Source organism: Podarcis cretensis (assembly GCF_951804945.1).
Source record: "Podarcis cretensis genome assembly, chromosome: 9".
Taxonomy (NCBI): domain Eukaryota; kingdom Metazoa; phylum Chordata; class Lepidosauria; order Squamata; family Lacertidae; genus Podarcis; species Podarcis cretensis.
Window position 1 is genome coordinate 28,874,481 of NC_137178.1, and position 20,926 is coordinate 28,895,406.

The window sequence follows — 20,926 nt, forward strand, 5'->3', positions numbered from 1 at the left end:
ATTTGCATGTTAGATATCTTGATAGAACACCGCTAGAGATACAACAAAAGAGAAACCTTGGTGGCATTACTGTTGAATGGAAGTCATGATCATTACAGAATGGAAGACACAAAGGCCACATGCTATTGCACTTGCAACAGAGGAGATCTTAGACAAAAAGTGCACTGAACTAATCAGAAAAAATGTAGGAGGAAGCTACTTTATAAGTTTCCTTTATAAGCTTTCATTAGCATGAAAAAGGAACCTGAAAGAAAAGTCTCAAGCTGACATTTGCCCAACCTGCTGTAGATTTTGAATATATTCTGTGCAGAAGGAAAGAAACAGAATGTCAGCTGGAATAACAATATCATAAGGATCAATGTATGGATTTAACAGGTTGTCTGCATGTATAGACACATATGAAAAGCAAAGCAAGTCATAAAAGTGATTGAATTTCAGAAACTTACATATTGATTTCCTCCTTGTTGCTGTTGTTTCCATGCATTGCAAAATATATTATACCTATCATACTTTATGCAGATGAAAAATGTATGTTAAGTTCCATGACAGCTGAAAAGCTGGGGAGGGACCTTGCACATTACTTTGTCACTTTTACCGGTAGTTAATGCTAATAAGGGTATGCTATTGTTGCTTTTGGACTTCTTCCTCTAGTGGACCAAAATGCCTGCCTGCCATTTTTGTCATCTTTTCTGTGGCACTGTACCTGAAAGCAGGATGTGAAAGAAAGCATGATCACACTTGTTCATATATTTGCTTGGGTGAGAGGCCCGCAGAGAGCTTTTCACTGATTAGCTCTCCAGGCTTTTGTTTGCTTTGTTTCAGGAACATGGTATTCCAACTGATCTGGGATATGCTGTAGCTCCACACCATTCTGGCGTCTATCCTGTCCACGTCCAACTTTACGATGCCTGGAAGAAAGTCTGGAATATCAGAATCACCAGCACAGAAGAGTATCCACACCTGAAACCTGCACGGTACAGGAGGGGCTTCATCCACAAAAACATCATGGTGAGCTGTTTGGTTTCCGATGGTGAACATTTGTTTTAAATAGAAGAGAAACCATCTGATCTCCTCCTCAGTGCTGTGTCAAGAGAAGGAGGAGGGAATGGGGAACTGACAAGCCTGAGATGATTGTAGGTCACACTGAAAGGGGGGGGGGGTTGGCCAATTTTTGAAAAAAACCAATGTATTAAATTATTTTTAATTTGTGGTTGATTTGATAAGATTTGGAAAATCAATAAAAACTATTTGGCAAAAAAAGTTTTTTCCAAGTTATAAATATCAATGCATTATTAAATATATTAATACATATATAAATAAATTAACAATTAATCTGCTCATGTGGTGCTTCTTTAGACATTGGTGCACTGGCACAATATGGGGTGTTGCTGCTGTACCTTTCAATATGCTGCTGCCCCAGGAGTTTGTAGTTTTTCTTTATTCTGTGCATTTTTCTGTACATCAAAATTAAGGTTAAAAAATCACCCAACAAAGTTAAGCATATTCAAGTTGTACCAATTACAATGAGAGAATTAAGTGCATGTTAATATCTCTTCCATTAAAATTTCTGGGACTCAATAAGTGTTCTGCTTTGGGTAGATCATGCCTCATTCTGCCCTTCCCCTCACTGTTTTTCTGTAGGTTCTTCCTCGACAAACTTGTGGTCTCTTTACTCACACCATTTTCTACAAAGAGTATCCTGGTGGTCCTAAAGAACTGAACAAAAGTATACAGGGTGGGGAACTGTTTTTCACTGTTGTTCTCAATCCAGTAAGTAAATCACATTATTTTAAGACACTTAAAGAAAATAATCATTGAGCTTGTTTTAAAGATGTCCACAACCTTAAGAAATTGCAAATTAAACCATTGGCAGTATTTTTATTTAGCTGCTATCACTGATATGTTTAAGGTCAAATACTTTTGTCACATGTATTTCTAAAATTAAATATACTGGTCTAGGTTCAATATATTCTGTTGTTTGCTTAGTAACATGGTGGTAAAAGTTATTTGTGATATCCAGCTAAGTCATATATGCAAAGTAGGCCCACCAAATTAAATGGACATACTATGTTGTCCAATGTTAGTCATATTAACCCTCTGTGTTTTAGTTAAGTTAGTTAAAGCTATACAAAAGACTTAACCTGTTCAATTTCTGCCTGCCATACAACTGTTCCAGGGACAAAACCCCTATTTTCCTCCAATGCCAACCTTATACCCAAGCCTAGACTGTCTTAACCCCATTTAACATAATGTGACACATTTCTTGATAGGCATGGCTTCCATTGTACTTTTAAGTTAACTTGTACAATGAATTCTTAATGGTGTTTAACTGCTGAACATGCCTAAGCCTCTTTGCAAAGTCTTCATATTTACCTTTTGAAGAAAGGGGTGATTCTTTTAAATCCACCCACACTTACTGTGTAGTAGTATTTGCAGAAAATAATTTTCAGGGACTGCCTGATTTCAGATGAACCCACCATGGGAAAGTTGTATCCTGGTTGTTAGGAGAAAAAGAACAAACTATAGAGATTCCAAGGACTAGGAAAAAAGACAGAAACAGGAAAAGTGCACTGAGGGGAAGGGGAAAACAGCAGCTCTTTAGGACCTCAGGGATTCCTCTTGCCTGGTGTCTGAGCAATTCACTTATCAGTCATAGCTAAAATTCATTGGTTAAAAACATAGACAGATGGGAGCAGCTAGCTGGCTCATTTCACAGAAATCACTTATAAGGTACCTGCACATTTAATTTCATAACTTACTTCTTAGGAGGGCTAGAGATGTACTTTTTTAAACAAAAACTTAGAAACTGGGGCTTCTGCCCAGATGTGCCATTGAAGGCCTTCATGGGTACCATGTTGGTCATCCCTACAGCTCATGGACAAGACCAAACTGCACTTCAAGATCTAACTGTATAATGGAAATAAATGTATAACAGGGGTAAGATAATTTAGTGCCCTTCAGTTGACATTAGGCTACATCTGCCATATTCTCTGACCATTTGGATGTGCCGACTGGGGTTGATGAAAGTTGTACTCCACAAACATCTGGAGAGCACCACCTTGGCTGTGCTATGAAGTTTATTTTACATCCTCCTCTGGGCCGAAAAACAGCCACAGTAGTGTAAAAGAATAACATATGTGAATGTCTTACATGACTTGATCATTTATATTAGCTCTATTCCCTTCTAAGTTTCCAGATCCTTCAGGTTTAGTACTATGCACAAAAACATTATCTGTTTGCTGTGTTTGTGGGAAACATAAAAGCTTGTGTTCTAAAATAGCTCATCTAGTAGTCTTCTAATGCATGCACTTTTGTGGAATTGGTTTACGTCCCCTCTGTCGCTGGCTGAACTGTGATCTGATAGCAGGTATAAAATTATCCTAGCAGCAAAGCCCATTGTGTTCATAAAGCATGTAGAGAGCATAAATTCCAGCAGTGCATAAAGAACAGTAGGAGTTGATAGCACACTATTCACTTTTAAATAATCATTGCACACCCATAGGCTACGGAGGGTCAGATTCACTTGGGTAAATGCTTGTATAAAGCAAAGCTGTGCATATCTACCTAGACGTAAGTCTGGTTGAGTTTGATGGAACTTGCTCCCATGTAAGTGTGTGGGGGATTGCAGCCTTAATATGATTTGTAGCCAATTAGTGAGACCACCTATCAGGAGATAGCAAGCGTGGAGTGCATGAAGACTAGGGAAGGGCCCTAGTAGAGTGAAAGAGCATCTGCTCTATGTGCAGAAGACCCCAGATTTAATCCCCAGCATCTCCAGGTAGGAGTGGGGAAGACCCCTGTCTGAAACCCTGGAGAGCCACCGCCAATCAGTGTAAACCATAGTGAGCTAGATGGACTAATGGTCTGGTTTAATGTAAGGCATCTGTTCCTGTGATTTCATTTTTCACTTTAATTCATTTGGTCGGGATTACAGTTATTATTTTATTATTATTTATTAAATCTGTATGCCACTCTTCATCTGTAGATCTCAGGGCAGTTCAAAACATAAAAATACAGGATAAAAAGACAAAATACATAATAAAAAAGAAAAGCCCCAAAACCAAAAAAACAACAACCCATCCCTCCCACAAAAACAGTTTTATGTACAGTATTTTAAATTTCTTCCCTGTAACTGCTCATACAGACGGGTTTTGCCTTCCTGCCCTAAGTAGAAATTCTCAAAACCATTTTTGTTAGGTTATGGGCCTCCTCTTGTCTCAAAGTCTTGGACCTTTGTCTACTGCATTGGGCTAAGCTGGCTTTGCTGGCAGAAGACTCTTCCATTTTAGATTTCTTTAGTGAGAGCAGTGCAGTCATGTTTGTATACACACAGACCCATTTTGTGGCTTCCAATTGCCCTTTATACTTTGTATTGGTATGTGTATTGGCGTGCTCTGGTTCATGGGGTCACAAAGAGTCGGACACGACTAAACGACTAAACAACAACATTGGTATGTGTACCCAGTGTTTAGGAAGGAAGGAGAGGGATTGTGACAGCTTTTCCTCGCAGTACTTTGTGTTTCTTCCTGTCATTAAATGTCTCTCTTATCTATCCCAAGGCACAGATTATTTGATGAATATACATTTTTAAACTTTGCCTGCCTGAGTAATTAACGCTACCTATTTTGCTCAGCATAGAATTCTTTTGTTTTGTTTTTGTCATGACTTCAAGCCTGGCACCTCAGGTGACAATTTACTTCACATTGCATTGCTTCCAGACATGACTGTCTGCCATGCTAATATTTCTTCAAGTCAGTGATACTGTTATTACCATTGATGGTGTTACATTTTGACAGTACTATGGTGGTTTTTCTGCAACAAGGCTTGCTTGCTGATCCATAGTAAGAACTTGATTGCCTTTGAGCATATTTTTATTCTGTTTTATTGCTTACTTCCTTGGGCTAACCCACTACTAGAATGTAAGGGAGATAAGGCTGTAAGTTCTCAATGAAGCAGATAATTTTTGCCGCACTAGTCTCCTTATGTGAATTAGAAACAGTAGTGGTTATGTTGTTCCACAGCTGCTAGAGGCTTCTTGGTCAACATGACAGGGGCCATTGTGCAGATTCATAGTGACATGATAAGGACAAGTCCTCAAGTTTGGTGGCCATATTGAAAACATTTGGGACAGTTCCTAGCTAATGAAAACTTGCAGTTATAGAAAGTTCCACAAACAGAAGTGGTGATTTTCACAGATTCCTCCTTTCCCCATGCAGTGTCATGGCACCCTATGAAAATCTGGATTCCTATGGAACAGTGAAGAGGTTGATACCAGGGGCTACAGCAGGAAGGGGGAAATTGGCAAAAATTGCTTTCCCCATCCTAAATGGAATAATTCCTTTCAAGTGCAGTAGGGTTCCATTAGATCTGACCTGCTGCATCTCTCTTTCTTGCTTTGTTGACAATTTAATAAATATGATGGGCTAGTAGAATCATACTTCCATTCAGTGTTTCAAAGGATGAGATGCTACCAGTCTCCTAAGGGCATCTTGTGAATGATGAAGAAACTAAACATGTAGGTTTTGAACCAGATATAGAACAGTGCCATTCAGTAGTATATTTGTTTTGCAGGATTTGCTAATAAAACATGACAGGAAGGCATTATCAGTATCTCTGAGCCCGTAGAAGAGCAATTATACCCAAGGGCCAAGTTGAGTTCAACATACAAACACACCTGTCTATAAATCTAAAGGAATACTTCTGTATCTTTACTTTATGTCTGCTTCCTGCCATGCATGTAGACATTATTCCTTAGTAGTAGTAGTAGTAGTAATAATAATAATTACTACCAAAAAAATATTAAAATCCTCTAATACATCAAACATTAAAAGCTTCCCTAAATAGGGCTGCCTTCAGATAGCTATAATAGATAACACATACATTCTGCAATCATGTTCCTGTATCTGTTTATGCTATATTTACATGGGGAATGGTACATTCTGTGAATGAAGGCCATAAATGGCCTGAGTTCAGTATATCCTGAGCAGTTATCCTCCTTATGAAAAACTGGCAACCTTCTAGACCAGCTTTTCTCAACCTGTGGGTCCCCAGATGTTGTTGAAGTACAACTCCCATCACCCCTAGCTAGCAAGGGATGATGGGAGTTGTAGTCCAACTACATCTGGGGACCCACAGGTTGAGAACCGCTGTTCCAGACCTACTGAAAGGCATGTGCTTCAGGTCCTGTTATTCCACCCTCTGCCAAAAACCAGATAACACAAAATAAGAGCTGTCTCTGTCAAAGTACAAGCCCCATGCCACATGCTGCCCAGAGAAACCTGATGGTGTCACTCAGTATTAACCTTCTAGAGGCAAGAGAAGAGTTAATTTGATTTGCCTAGAATCCTGGTATTGTATCCAGCTTAATCATTGACAGCATGGAATGCCTTCCATGAGTGCAATGGAAGCACCCTCTCACTTCCCCCAAACCCATTCTGGAGGGTTAGCCAAACCTCCATGGCAGATCTGGGGGGTGCTTGGGAGGAGTTCCATTGTGCTCAAAGAAGTTGCAGGTGGTTGGACTAGATGACCCTTGGGTCCCTTCCAACTCTAAGATTCTATTATTCTAAGCTGTGCCTCACACACAATGATTTTCTTGGATACAACTCCTGATTATTATTATTTACTAATTTAACTAATGATAGGGTTTTCTGATGCAATATTTAGTATATATTTTTGATATACTCATTTCTGTCTGTTACCTTAATTTTAGCTCCAAAAAAAGTGTTACTGAAATTTTAATAAGAAAGCCACTGCAATGGTTGAGATTTGTAACACACACACACACACCCCGATGCATCCTAATGGCTGTGTGGGGTTTCTGTGCTTTCTGGATATGGCTGGCACCGTTAGTCTCTTTTCAAAATGGAAGTCTACTTTAAATAGTTCGTTTCCTCCAGCTGTGGCTCTTTCTGAACAATGAATTGGAACCACATAGCACTTTACAGGCCTTAAGTGTAATAGTACTTCATCAGGATATCATACTAGGCTGCCACAGATGTATTGCCCTTGTAAGCTTTGCCGTGGACTTCCTATAAAGAGGTGGAGAACCATACATTGGCATTTATCTTATCCTGTATGTTATTTATGGCCTTGTAAAGGTAAGAAAAATGGATGTTGCTGCAGACTTTGGGATGGCTTTCTGTACTGCTTATACAGTGCCTTTAGAATTTGTTGGTATGACTGAAATACAGATGATGAAAATAGCAGGTCAGATAAGAGATTTCAAACAGTATTATACCCATCCTCGAAACCTTTATTGCATTAACTGTTTAGTCCATGAAACCAACCTACATAACTAACCTAACACATTTTGTGCAGAATATCAATAATTCCTCTTAATAATAGTGATAATTAAATAACTGACAGCTTTGCATCCTTTAATTGCAAATATATAATTGAATGGTTTCCTCGCAAAACGTTAGCTTGATTTTTCAGCAGATCTTTTTCCTCCCAAGACTGCTCCCTCTCTGTTTTCATGTTCCACATCAACCTCCTTCAGTGTTGTAATGCATGATGCTCTGCTTCAGTACATGCTTGAGGCAGATTTGATATCGTCTGTGGGACAAAATACCGTATTTTTTGCACCATAACACTCACTTTTTTCCTCCTAGAAAGTAAGGGGAAATGTCTGTGCGTGTTATGGAGGGAATGCCTACGGGTGGCATGCCTACGGATTTTCCTCCTCTAAAAACTACATGTGTGTTATGGTCAGGTGCGTGTTATAGAGTGAAAAATATGGCACTTTAGAACTCTGTTGTTCTAGTGCATTTTATGTTATAAATTACAGAACTGAAATTGAGGGCACAAGTAATTTCTCAGTGTGGCAGAGCTGAAACCTTCCAGACATCAAGCCCTGTTCTTTGGGCTAGTAGATGAAAACTTGGTTCCAGAGAAGTTCAAGGATGGATATGTGTATCCATGTTGCCATCCACTTACAGCCCTGCCACCATAAAGGGTGCTGCTCCAGGCTCTCTGCAGCACTAGAAGCAACCTCATTCTTCTTTGGATCCTAGACACAATCAGTTTTGTTTGAGCAGTTACGGTATGCCCTGCCTATCTGTAATAAAATATGGCTTTCTGTATTATTTATGCAGTCCAACAGGTTCTGTAAAAATAAATAAAAATAATAATTCTGGATTGGATCGAGATTAAATCTACTCCCACAGAAATCAGTGTGACTTAGGTTAGTCATGACTATCTGGTTCCATTGATTTCAGTGATACTAAAGCATTACTTACTGAGTTTTCACCCAACCCTCTCTTATAGATATTTACTAATGGAGATCTGTGGTAGCTGTGAGATTTTCCTATACAGCTTATGTTGAAGAAAAGTGTGACATTGCAGGCAGAACCCTTTTTATTTCAAACTTTGAATAGTGCTCTTTCATGCCATCTATCTTTTTCTTTTTTTTAAAAAAAGGTTATTTTTCCTTCACAAATTTAAGAAAATATATTCAAGTGCAGACAGAAACCTAATTCATTATTCTGTCACTTTGTGAGTCTAATGGAGCAAGAGCAGCTGTTAAGAGCCTCTGAATACCTGAGATTTAACTCTTCAGAGTAATATGGAGACAATATCAGGGACCAACATACACAGTGTACATAATGCAAAATTAATTGGAAAATAGATGGTCTGAAAGTTAAACACACTCTTGTGGCCTGTAAACATTTGTTCTGTAGCTAAAATAACAGCACTATATTAAACTAAAAGAATATTTGCTTCTAGCACTTAAGTGAAACAAATTCATTAACCACCATTCATTTTGTTTTTAAGCACTGGATTACATGACATTACTTCTGTTCCTATTATTAAACAATGTATCAAGTAAACCTAATGCCAAAATTAAGCCCATGACAAAAAGATGTAAGAAATTGAATTAGCAACTTGAAAATATGTACTTGGAATTGAATTGCTCGAAGCCAATTTATGTTAGTCCCTATGGTGGTCTGCTAGAGAAATATATTGGTGCTAGCAAACATTTTCAAAAGAAAGTTATCACTGATATTTCAGAACCCTGAATAGTATTCAGAAGACCTGCCAATCTTCTCATTGTGTGCTCATCTGGTCTTCTAAGTTCAGTTGCAAAATTAAGGAATGCATTTTTCTGATTTTCATTAATCTAGTTTTAGAACCCATATTTCTTATCTTAAGCTGAATTATTTACCCACAAAGTTACCACTTTCCTTCCTTCATCCTTTTTTTTAGTGGTCAGGGTAGGACTTAAGTAGAGCATATATCAGAGATTTAACTGAAAGGAGAATGTGATGCTAACATCCATTACCAAGATGAAGGTCTACCAGGCTTGCATGTTGAGAATGCTGCTTTATGGAAGTGAGTCCTGGGCAACTTACGACCACCTTCCACATGCAGCAGCACAACTAGACACCTTCATCTCCTTCAGCTGCAACAAAATATGTCTGTCCCGCATCAGTCTCTACAGCCACAGCAGTCGCTGCAACCTTCCAACAGCTTGATCTCACCCCCAAAGGCAAACTCCTCCATTGTTTCCTGAGACGAATGGATGGATGTCAACAGAACTGAGAGGACAGACAGGAAAGGGCGGCTTTCTATGTTGTATAGAATGAAGCAACATGTCTTGACAATAGATTGAATATAGGTGCAAAGGAAAAGGATGATTAAAAATAAAGCCAAGGCTTTGTTCTGGGACAATAGAGTGGATGATGATGCTATCATCAGAGATGAGGAGTAATTGAGGAGAGGCAGGTTTAGGGTCAAATATGAAAAATTCAGGCTCAGGCATAATTGAGTTTGGGGTGATAGACATTCAAATAGAAATATCAGAGAATGTTGGAGACCTGAGACTGTATGAAGGGGGAAAGGACCAAGGTAGAGTGTTATTTCCAGCCTCCCTCCCTCAGCTGGAGTCCTCATAACGCTACCCTGACTCCACACGGGAACTTCAGTTGATTTCTAAAGGTAAATTCACAACCATTTAGGTCAGAGCTTTCCAAACTGTGCCATGACATGTGTGTTGGCTGCAGTGTGTAAGTGTGTCATGCAAACACCCCCCCCCCACTCCTCCCAGGGCTGGAATGGGTTAATTTAACCTCCAGTTTGCTGCTTGTTGTTGTTGTTTAGTCGTTTAGTTGTGTCCGACGCTTCGTGACCCCATGGACGAGAGCACGCCAGACACTCCTGTCTTCCACTGCCTCCTGCAGTTTGGTCAAACTCATGCTGGTAGCTTGGAGAACACTAGTAAAACTGAATTACTGTGTTGTGAAATGATGCATGTCTAAAAAGTGTGTCACCAACATGAAAAGTTTAGAAAGCTCTGGTAGGTTGTAGTTTTGTGATCAAACCACAGTGAATGGGTTCCTCCAACTGATGATAGTTTTTGTGAGTGCTTCAACCAAAATAAGGGTATGAACTTAAATGGAAATGGGCCTAGTACTAAGTAGCTGATATGGTTCCATTCTATGATATTGTAATTTCAATGTTACCCACAAAGCGGTGTCAGTATGCAATTCTCAACTGGTTCAATGGGTCTTGTACCCACAAGCCCTTGTCAGATGAATGGAGGCTGTGTATTACAGTAGGCACTGCCCTCTAATCTGTTGGGTTCAACTGGGATGTTCTGTTGCAGAATAGCACATTGTCAATAAAACATTTGACTATTTTAAGATGTAATATCTGAATACTTGTTTTCTTTTTCTTTTCTTTTTTGCTCCATGTTTTCATCATAAACTAAAAGCTGGGTGAAATGTTTGCTACTTCAAGGGTTTGGAATGAACACAGATCCAAAGGGGAGGGAGACCTTTTGCCACTCTTGATTTTGCAGTGTGCGAAAGCAGGCATGCTAGCAAGAAGTCAAAAGGAGATGATTATCCAGCTTGCCCAGAGGGTTATGTGCAATGGGAAAACAAAATCGAGAAACTTTGCTACTGTTCTGAAAAAGATGAAAATTAAAAAACAGTTACTAGCCAGGGGCCAAATGTAGCTCTAAACCATAATTTAAAACATTTTTCCCCATTCAATTTTCTCCTTTAAGGATCTTAATTTCCTTGGAGTGCAATGAAACACTGCTAGATTTCAAGTTCATTTGGGAGAAAAGGTGAAAAAGGGTGGGTGTTTTTCACTGAAGCAACAAAATGCGGAACTGCTCTAATAAGAAAGCTTTTAAGATGGTGGGATGCAATCTAATAATGTACCAAAACACACATTTTAAAGGGTGGAAAGGTTAGTAGAATTCATTCAGTCTTGTCTTGCCTTTTCTAAAAGGGAGAGGGGTGTTAAAGGCTATCAGTTCATTGCTGACTCACATTTGCTTGAGAAGAATTGGAAAGCATATATTCACTAAGAAATTGCTCTGGACCAATTTGCATGTAGGAAATGTATTGTAGGGCTTAAGCATAATGAAATGCTGGTTGTTTTTGTTCCTAGTTTGGTTTTGCATTTTCACACATCTGAAGAAATGAGCTCCAGCTCCAGAGACATTTATACTAATATTAAGTGTATAATTATTTAATGTAAGGCAATGCTCTTTGTAGGATTTGCTTATGGAGACCAACATAGCTACACATGTGGAATGTTATTTTGATAAACTGAACATTTCACATACATTCAAGTTCTCTCCTGGACCAACTTACAATTGGCAGGCCTTACTATAGGCTGCTAAAAATGTTTAAGAGATGATGAAGGGCCAATTTTCCTGGCATGGCTTCTCCCATCACAGTGCTGCAGTGAAATGATTCCTCCTTCCGTACTGCTGAGTCTTGTCTTGGTGCCATTCAGGGTCTGGACTTCACAGTACTACAAAGAACTAGTGGGCTTCCTAAATATAAATTTGTCTCCATAGAGAAGCAGTTGTAAACATCGGGGACTTTGCCATGATAAGCTTTTCTGAGTAGAACTTAAAAACATGACAGGCAGATTTTGGAATCCTAACAGTAAACATATAACAAACATATTTTAAAACAGCGAAGGAAACCTAGATTTAACACTATGAGCTGAAACTAACATTTTATCATGTCTCTTTTCTTGCAAATATGTTGAACATTTTGTAATGCAGAGGCAGAGTGGAACTAAAACTGAATTTGAGGTCCATGTTGAATTTTTTTCTCTTCCCTGGCAAAGCATCCTATTTTTGAAAATGATTTATTATGATCTATTTAGTCCACTTTTTAAAAAAAAAAAAGGAAAAAGAGTAAAAACCCTCCACACAATAACATTCTTAGGATTATAGTGAGATTTGCTTCAGGGAAAGAATAATACATATTTTCCCTGAACTACTAACATTTTCAAGTTCTCTCTCTTTCCCCCTCTTTCAGTGCAGTGTTAAAGTTGTTGGCAGGTAAAGAATTGCCGGGAGGTGAACTGACATTATAAATGTCAGAGGTCAGCACAGGTGTAGAAGGAAAAAGAAGCTGCTGAAAAATCAAGCTTACCTTTTGTGGGGAAACCTTCCAATTATATCTTTGTTGAAAGTAACAGTCCAGTTTCTAGACTACTTATGGCTTCAGCACTAAAAATAATAAAAGAAATTTGAAAAGGTTATACATGTGGCCAAAAAATACATTATTCCTTGCCTGAAGGGAACACAGCCATCTTTTGAAAATACATTTTTTTTACCATTCTAGCTTTATAAGGGGGATTGTGTTCTATGAATTTTATCTCTTTGTATCTCTTCATGCTTTGAGAATAACAAAAAATGAAGCCCCAGGCTTTAGTCACAAGCCAGGCAGTGTCACAAGGTGACACTCATTAAACAAATTCTCTGTGAAATGATGCTTGTTGCAAATTCTGCTAAAGAAGCAGCACAGAAATAGAATTGCAGAGCTTTGGGTGGAAATGGAGTGCATAGAAGGTACATTTTAAAATGCATTGCAACCTGAAAGCTGCAAATCCAACTTTCCTTCTCTAAACCTTGATTTTGTGGGTGAGGAAAAGGTTTAAATAATATCATACCTTCTTCCTGTCATGCAAAGAAATACCTTATCTCAGATTGAGCCAGAGGAAATGTCTTATAATATTAGACTGTATTTCAATTTCTAGCACATCCAGTCATTCCTACAATTAATTAGCCTTTTAACAAGATATTCAAGCTGTTTCCCATGTAAGCAAGGCTAGGCAGTTGAGTATTGTGTTTGCTAGTTGGGCAGCTTTTGTAGAAAAATAATGCATTTGGTATTGTGAATACAAAAATACAATATTGTTTGAAATACAATGCTTTCTCTTTAATGTATGTACTTTAGTTGTCCTGATTAGCAGGGCTCCACAGTTTTTACTTGCAGTGGCATGTGTTCAGTCGCTTTCTGGAGAGGGTGATGAGCCCTGGACTACCAATCCTGGAGGTGTGGGGTAGAGAGGACTGCTAATGTGATCCATAGAAACACAAGAAGCTGCCTTACACCAAGTCAAACTACAGTGGTACCTCGGGTTAAGGACTTAATTCATTATGGAGGTCCGTTCTTAACCTGAAACTCTTCTTAACCTGAAGCACCACTTTAGCTAATGGGGCCTCCTGCTGCTGCCGCGCCGCAGGAGCCCGATTTGTGTTCTTATCCTGAAGCAAAGTTCTTAACCTGAAGCACTATTTCTGGGTTAGCGGAGTCTGTAACCTGAAGCGTATGTAACCCGAGGTACCACTGTATCTGGTCTTTCTATTCCAAATAATAGTGGATTCATCCCCAAAGTTGAAGGAACGCATGCAATTTGGGGTTTCATTCTGCCTCAGGGTAGGGGTACAGACGTGTAGCATCTTTGCTCTCACCTGCCAGATACTTCAACAACCTAGCAAGTATAGAAACACAACATAGCTCCAGACTCTCCCTTTCCAGCTCTGAGTGAAAGGTGGGACAAGGGCTTCGTTTTTGCTTTGCATGAAATCTACACCCTTTTCACCAGCTCCAAGTTGGGAGCTGGGAAAGGGAGTGTGGGATTGTCTCTGGTCTCACGCGGTCTTTTAGAGGTGAGGTCAGAGACAAGAGCCCATACCTTTGGAGAGAAATGCATGGTTTTGGTAACCACAAGTTTTGAGTTGACTAATCCCTTCTGATTCAGACAGTTATTTTTAGCGACATTCAGATCTTTTCTAGGGAAGTGTAACCAATGCTATTGTATTTGTTTCCAGGGGCTGTATAGCAGGGAAAGTAGCAGCTCATGGGGAAATATTAGATATTGTAATGCACCTTATATATAACTTGTTGAATTTGCAGGGACTTCTGTTACCATGTAAGGGATTGCTACCTTATTTGTTGACCACTACACAACAATCTGTAGTTCAGAGATGGAAATCCTTGGAAGATCTAGACTTACCTGCTTGGCATAGAAATGTTTGAAATACTGCATTCTTGGGGGGGAAACACACACAACCTACCAGGGGAAAAGGAACCACAGACCTTTTATGCCATCTGGAGGAACTTTATTTTATATGCATCTAATAACAATATACATGATTATTTTTGTTCTGTTTCCTGTAAGAAAATTTTGGGCGGGAGGGATATTATTTATACATTCCATTTAATAAATATTTAGATAATAATAATTGAACAGCTGTTCATTTGCCAAGCACATTTGCTGGCCAAAAATCATCACTTATCATAACTGATTCAAAGTCTATAGTGGTAGAGAACAAGTTTTCCCTATGCTTCCAAAATTCTTTTTTACTTAGTTTATCACTGCAGCTGATGTAGCATCAGTTCACTGATGCTCTACTAACTGTATGTTGCATAGAAACTATCTATGTCATACCAGCCTTGGGAGCCCAATGTGCTTTACTGTGCTGTCTTACCACCACAGCAGAGCATAGGATATGCCTGTCAATAAGAGCATGTGTAGCCAGAGCATTAAGGACAAATAGCATGGATGTTATCTTCCCTGGAACTTCACTGCCATCTAGTGATACCGTAAGAAAATTGTGCTTTGTTTTACAGATCAGCATCTTCATGACTCACTTGTCTAACTATGGGAATGACCGCTTGGGTTTGTACACCTTTGTCAATCTGGCTAATTTTGTTCAGAGTTGGACTAACCTGAAGCTGCAGACACTACCTCCAATTCAGTTGGCTCACAAGTACTTTGAACTCTTCCCTGAGCAAAAGGACCCTCTTTGGCAGGTAAGATTGCAAAAGAAACATGCTATGAGGGATAGAACGGACAGCTTGCTTAATCTTCTGTGCAGTCTGATAGTCTTTTTTAGCCCTACCTGTAGATCCCAGGGATTGAACATGCAGTGTAAAAATCATATACCGCATATATAAAACTGCTTTCTACCCTTAATGTCAGATTACTAATCTGAATCTAACTAAGCAAAGCTTTTGATTGCTAACTGAATGTTATAAAATCAGTATCACTTTTATCATTACTCTCCCCCCCCCCCTCTTTCTAGATCTCTGCTTCTTAAAAACCATATAAAAACAAAGTATTTTACACAACCTAGCAACATATCTAATTTGGAGATTTTTCTCCCCTTTTTAATCCAATGGTGCCAGTGTGGTGTAGTGGTTAAGAGTGGTAGACTCGTAATCTGGTGAACCGGGTTCGCGTCTCCACTCCTCCACATGCAGCTGCTGGGTGACCTTGGGCTAGTCACACCTCTGAAGTCTCTCAGCCCCACTCACCTCACAGAGTGTTTGTTGTGGGGGAGGAAGGGAAAGGAGAATGTTAGCCGCTTTGAGACTCCTTAGAGTAGTGATAAAGCGGGATATCACATCCAAACTCTTGTTGTTTAGTCTTAGTTGTCTTCGACTCTCTGTGACCCCATGAACCAGAGCATGCCTTGGAAACTCTCACTTTCTTCTCAAAGCTTCTCCTTTTTATGTCCATTGAGTTTTCTTGGCAAAATACTGGAGTTGTTTGCCAGTTCCTTCTCCAGGTGGATCACATTTAGTCTAAACTCTTGGCTCTGACCTGTCCGTCTTGGGTGGCCCTGCACGGCATAGTTCAGAGCTTCTTGGAGTTATTCAAGCCCCTTTGCCACGACAAGGCAGTGATCCATGATGGGGAATGGTGCCTTATGTTTGCCTAAATCCTTATGTTGAAGTTTGAATCATCCTGTGATGTCAGGTTATTGACAAGTGGGTGTCCCCATCCACTTTCCAAAAATGGCCCACATGGTGGTACCAGATATTATTAATAGAATAAATATAAACTATTTTAGCATTGATACTAGATAAACATAAATTAAGGCTGCAATCCTATACACACTTACTTGGGAATAAGCCTCTTTGCACTCAATGCTGATTGCATAGGACTGTGCTATTAGATCATAATAAGGAAACGTGATTCCTAGCAGTAATACTTATTTTATATTCATCATTCAAAAATTAAAGTTAAAAATTAATTTTAATGCTTAGAAATTAAAATTTATCTTGCAACATAATATGTAAACTAGACAATTTAGCTACTGTTGACTAGTAGCAATAATGATGATGATGATGATGATGATGATGATGAAAGATTGCTTTTTCCTTAACTTAGAATCCTTGTGATGACAAGCGACACAGAGATATCTGGTCAAAAGAAAAAACCTGTGATCGGTTACCAAAATTCCTGGTTATTGGACCCCAGAAAACTGGTAAGGGCTTATTGAATTGGCTTGGTAGAAGAAAATATTAGCTAGGAGAAACAATGATGAACTCAGGCTTATCTACACTGCAGCTTCTATGAACCAACAGAGCACAAGGCTGTTCTGTTTGATTCATAAACCCTGCCCCAACATTACAACTGTCTACTCCAAAATGGCTGTTAAATTATAAGTGACTGTATAAAACAAAAAATATTTATGTAGAGTTGTGTTCTTCCACACGTAACCCAAATACCAGCGTACACCAATTTTTTATACTTGTTTAGTTTGAGCAGGAACATTTGCTTTCCTTTATTTTTATTATTGGCATTCAGTTGCATTTGAACATTTACTGTATTTGTTATTAATTGATGTTTCAACAATTGAGTTTGTTTTATGATTGCTCTAAAGTGTTACAATGTTAATATAATCAAACTGAGTTACTTGCTGGATTGTCATGTTATGTTTTGAATTTTTCATATTTGATTGCTATTGTAATGATTTATTGATTTGCATTTTTGTTCTATTGTGAGCTACTTTGAGCACATTTTTTAATGGAAAAGTGGTATATAAATTTAAATAAAACACTAAAGTAGTGCATCTTCTGCAATGTAAGTGAATGAAATCTCAGGTGTTCTCAGTATAGATACAGCTACTGCTTAAATAAATTTCAATTCAGCATTGATCCAAGAAAACTTTTTAAAGACAAGTACTTTTTTTTCATTGAAAAAAGTTTTGCATGCATATTATACATGTTTTTAAAAGTTCATTGCTGGTATAATTGCGGATGATTATCACAAAATACAAATGTTGTATAAAATTAGGATCCAGTCTTGTCTCAACTCTTGGATTTTTATTCTCTTTGCAGGTACAACAGCTTTGTATTTGTTCCTGATTATGCATCCATCCATCATTAGTAACTCCCCCAGCCCCAAAACCTTTGAGGAGGTACAGTTCTTTAATAGAAATAACTACCACAGGGGGATTGATTGGTAAGATGGGTTACTAGTATAAATCTCAAAATTTCTATACTGTGCACAATACAAAAATGGCATTACCAATGTGAGGTTGTTTATGCAGACTAAAATAACTTTTACTATTCTAAAAATTAAGTGTGTGCAAATAATGTAGCATCAATTACAAATACAATAAATGCCATCTGTGATTTCTTCCCTTATTTTACCACAGCTCTTGGAAAATACTGGCATATTTCAAACAATTAAATACTTCTGATTATACAAAGAAAGAGAAGTTTAATTACAATTTGTCACATTATGTAATTTAATGGAAATGGAATATTATCTAGCAGCTACAATTCTGAGTCTACCTAAAAGACAATATAAACCACAACATTCTATTCTTTACTAAGGTAGCAAGTAGCAATTTAAAAAGAGCCACTGCTGTGTTTCTTACATGTCTCTTTAGAGGTTTCTGTTCACTTTCATAAAAGCTGGTCTTCCTAAACATGCTGCTGCATATGGCTAAAACAGTAGTCGAAATGTAGTGGCATGCCAGCCCACATATTTCCAGGTGGATCTATAACCATCCCACACATTTTTAGGGGAACATAGTTGAGTCTGGCTTAACCATTCCACTTTTCTCCCTCTTTGAAACCATCTGACTTCCCTTTACCTCCAGCTTCAGGCACAGCGTTAAACAGCCAGCTGGGGAATAGCCAGTTTAGCAGTAATTTTAGACGTCTTTGTGTTTTACTCCTCACATGTGCAAGAGGGAAATTCTGTAGGACATTTTCATTTTAACGTCTCATTAAAATGAATGGGTTCTCTGTAAAAGTAGTCCTTTTCTTGGCATAAATGAACTTCCTCTTGGATTGTGTCCATTGTCTTGTACTTAACCATAATATTATATTATTCCATTCTATTCTAATATATTAATATTATTCTACTTAACCATAATGTTCTAATTACCCCTAATGTTAACAGTGAGGGAAGGTTTGTTGATACCATGTAGAGAGTAGTGAGAAAATAATCCTTGAAGAGAGGGCCCCAGTCTTGCATCAGGATATTTTGCCTGATGGACCAATCCCAGAAAAGATCCGCTCTAGCGGGTTTTCTCATGGAACTCTGTTCTCACACATTGATGCTGGTTCTATGAGAGTAGTCTACTTTCTTAGAATGACAAATGTCATATTGGTTTTATTTTTGCAACAGATTTTTATTATTAAGTCCAACAGGTGGTTTGTGGTTAATAAATATCACATGTTTATTTGGTTAGTCAACTAAAATGCTTGCTGCTGACTGACTCACACACAGTTTGTTCAGATTCTTCCATTTTTGTAAATCTGATCATCATATGAACTGCAACAACTAAGAACAGCCTCCATGAAGCACTTCTGTTGATAGTATTATACAGTGTTGTTAAGGAGAAAATAAGATACATTACTGGGGGAAAAGGAAACAAAATGTTGAAATTTCTCAAATGTTGTTTCCCTGGACAGACTGTCTTCATGGACTCTAACATTTAGCAAAGCTAGTTATAGGGACAACATATAGCATTGTCTGTGAATCAATATGCTCACAGAGCTGAAAGCAGACATGGAAGGTAGTTGTATTGATTCACAGGCAGTTGTATATGCTTTTCACTCTAACTAGGTTTGTGAGATGTCAGAACTCATAGCAGTCTTGTTTTTCTACCACAAAAGCCTGAATCAAAGGCCACTGACAGAATGGCTGCAGCTTCTGGCCAGATCACATCAACAAATGTTCCTGCTCCAAAACCTCGGTAAAATGTGATTCCAGGTGTGTGTGGTTGGAAAGTTTCTAAACTTCTCATTTATCTAATTAGGAAATACCATTTAGAAGACAAGTGCAAACATTTGGTTGCTTCTATTTGACAATGACACCTAGGATTGGTTTAACATATTACAAAATATAACAGATAAAGCTTGTCTTTGAATTTTTTTAATGTGCTCAAAATAAGTTCCTTTCTGCATAATGCTTGCAACTTCTAAACTGTTCTAAGGAACATACTCTTTTTCTGTAGGTATATGGAATTCTTTCCTGCACCTTCAAACATTACTACAGACTTCCTTTTTGAGAAGAGTGCTAACTATTTCCATTCTGAAGAAGCCCCAAAACGAGCAGCTTCTTTGATTCCCAAGGCAAAAATCATCACCATTCTCATTGATCCATCAGATCGAGCATACTCCTGGTATCAGGTAGAAGATTTAAGAATTAATGCAGGTTCTAGATTAATATATGATAAAGAATTTTGGGTTGCTTGTTTTAGCATATGCACCTCTATTTTATTTTGAAGGACAAAGCATTATTTGAATTAAGCCTTTCTTAGCAAGTCACCACACAATCCTAGGTATGACTACTCATAAATAAGCCCTATTTATTTCAGTGTGTTTATTCCTAGGTAAATGGGATTAAGATTTCAGCATCACTTCTTAATCTATAAATTTGGTTTGGATTGGACTGCTGGTAAAGACTGGTGATCCATTCCTTTAATTCTCATAAGTTTATTATAGTATACTTTTCTATTATGATATTATTTTCCCTTATAGCTAGTTTCTTAGTTTTCTTTCTTAGAATTCAATACTGTCCTAGAAATTTAGAAAGCTGCCTTGTATTAAATCAGATTATTGGTCCATCTAGCTCTTCAGGGTCTCAGAACAGTGCCTTTACTAATCCTACTTGAAGATTCCAGGGACTGAGCTTTGGTGTGGTGTGACAAGCAGCAACAGACTGCTTCAGCTGAAGATTGGATGTGTCCTACAAGAGTCAATGGATGTCTCTGGCCTGCCTGTCCCTCAAACTTCTATTGCCTTATAACTAATTGTATAGACAACTGCTCAAGTTTTCTAGCTGCTAAGCTTATTAACAATAATAGTCCAAGGAACAGAGTGATCTGACTGTCATTGGCATAGGCAGTCACCGGTATAGTCATACTACACACTGTTTCTCATTGCTGAGATGGTGTTTTTAAAATATTTTATTTTTATCATTAATAAGAATAACATTACTACTGCTAAACCTATATTCAAGTCCCTGGGTAAAGGACCAATTGTACCCTCCTAGAACCCAAATATGGTCATTTCTCAACAAAGTAGCTCACCAAATGGGTTAGATCTAAAAGCAATCAAGGAAAGATGTTAGTGTTAGCTTCTTCCCACTTTTACATGGGAAATTAAAGTGAGGGGCAGGTAATTAACAACAAAAATTATATTGATTATTCTGTGCATACCCTATTAGTGTTTTACCCAAAGTAATCAACAATGTATCCTTACTGGAATTAGTTTATCATATATTTCATCTGTCCAGTTTCTATAAAATTCACAATTTAGCATTGTCAAGCAGTTAAAATTAAAGAAGTATCCTTTTAAGAGTTGAAGCTGGCCTTTCTGCTTTCCATTTGCATTACTTCAATATTTTCCCC

General features: G+C 38.1%; 1 protein-coding gene and 1 long non-coding RNA gene across 4 annotated transcripts in view; one reads left to right on the top strand and one right to left on the bottom strand.

Moving 5' to 3' along the window:
- Positions 1–20,926, top strand: part of LOC307223869 (bifunctional heparan sulfate N-deacetylase/N-sulfotransferase 3) — a 69,260-nt gene that overhangs the window by 40,851 nt on the left and 7,483 nt on the right. For both annotated transcript variants that reach the window (XM_079990204.1, XM_079990205.1), the window contains exons 5-10: positions 823–1,008; positions 1,642–1,770; positions 14,895–15,077; positions 16,441–16,537; positions 17,394–17,517; positions 19,529–19,703. In XM_079990204.1, the coding sequence (XP_079846330.1) occupies positions 823–1,008; positions 1,642–1,770; positions 14,895–15,077; positions 16,441–16,537; positions 17,394–17,517; positions 19,529–19,703 (894 nt within the window). The remainder of the gene's footprint in view (positions 1–822; positions 1,009–1,641; positions 1,771–14,894; positions 15,078–16,440; positions 16,538–17,393; positions 17,518–19,528; positions 19,704–20,926) is intronic.
- The window catches only part of LOC307223928, a 29,511-nt gene continuing 19,009 nt past the window's right edge, over positions 10,425–20,926 (bottom strand). For both annotated transcript variants that reach the window (XR_013842309.1, XR_013842310.1), the window contains 2 exons: positions 12,408–12,484; positions 10,425–11,862 (listed from right to left, as the gene is read on the bottom strand). This is a non-coding gene — a long non-coding RNA (uncharacterized lncRNA). The remainder of the gene's footprint in view (positions 11,863–12,407; positions 12,485–20,926) is intronic.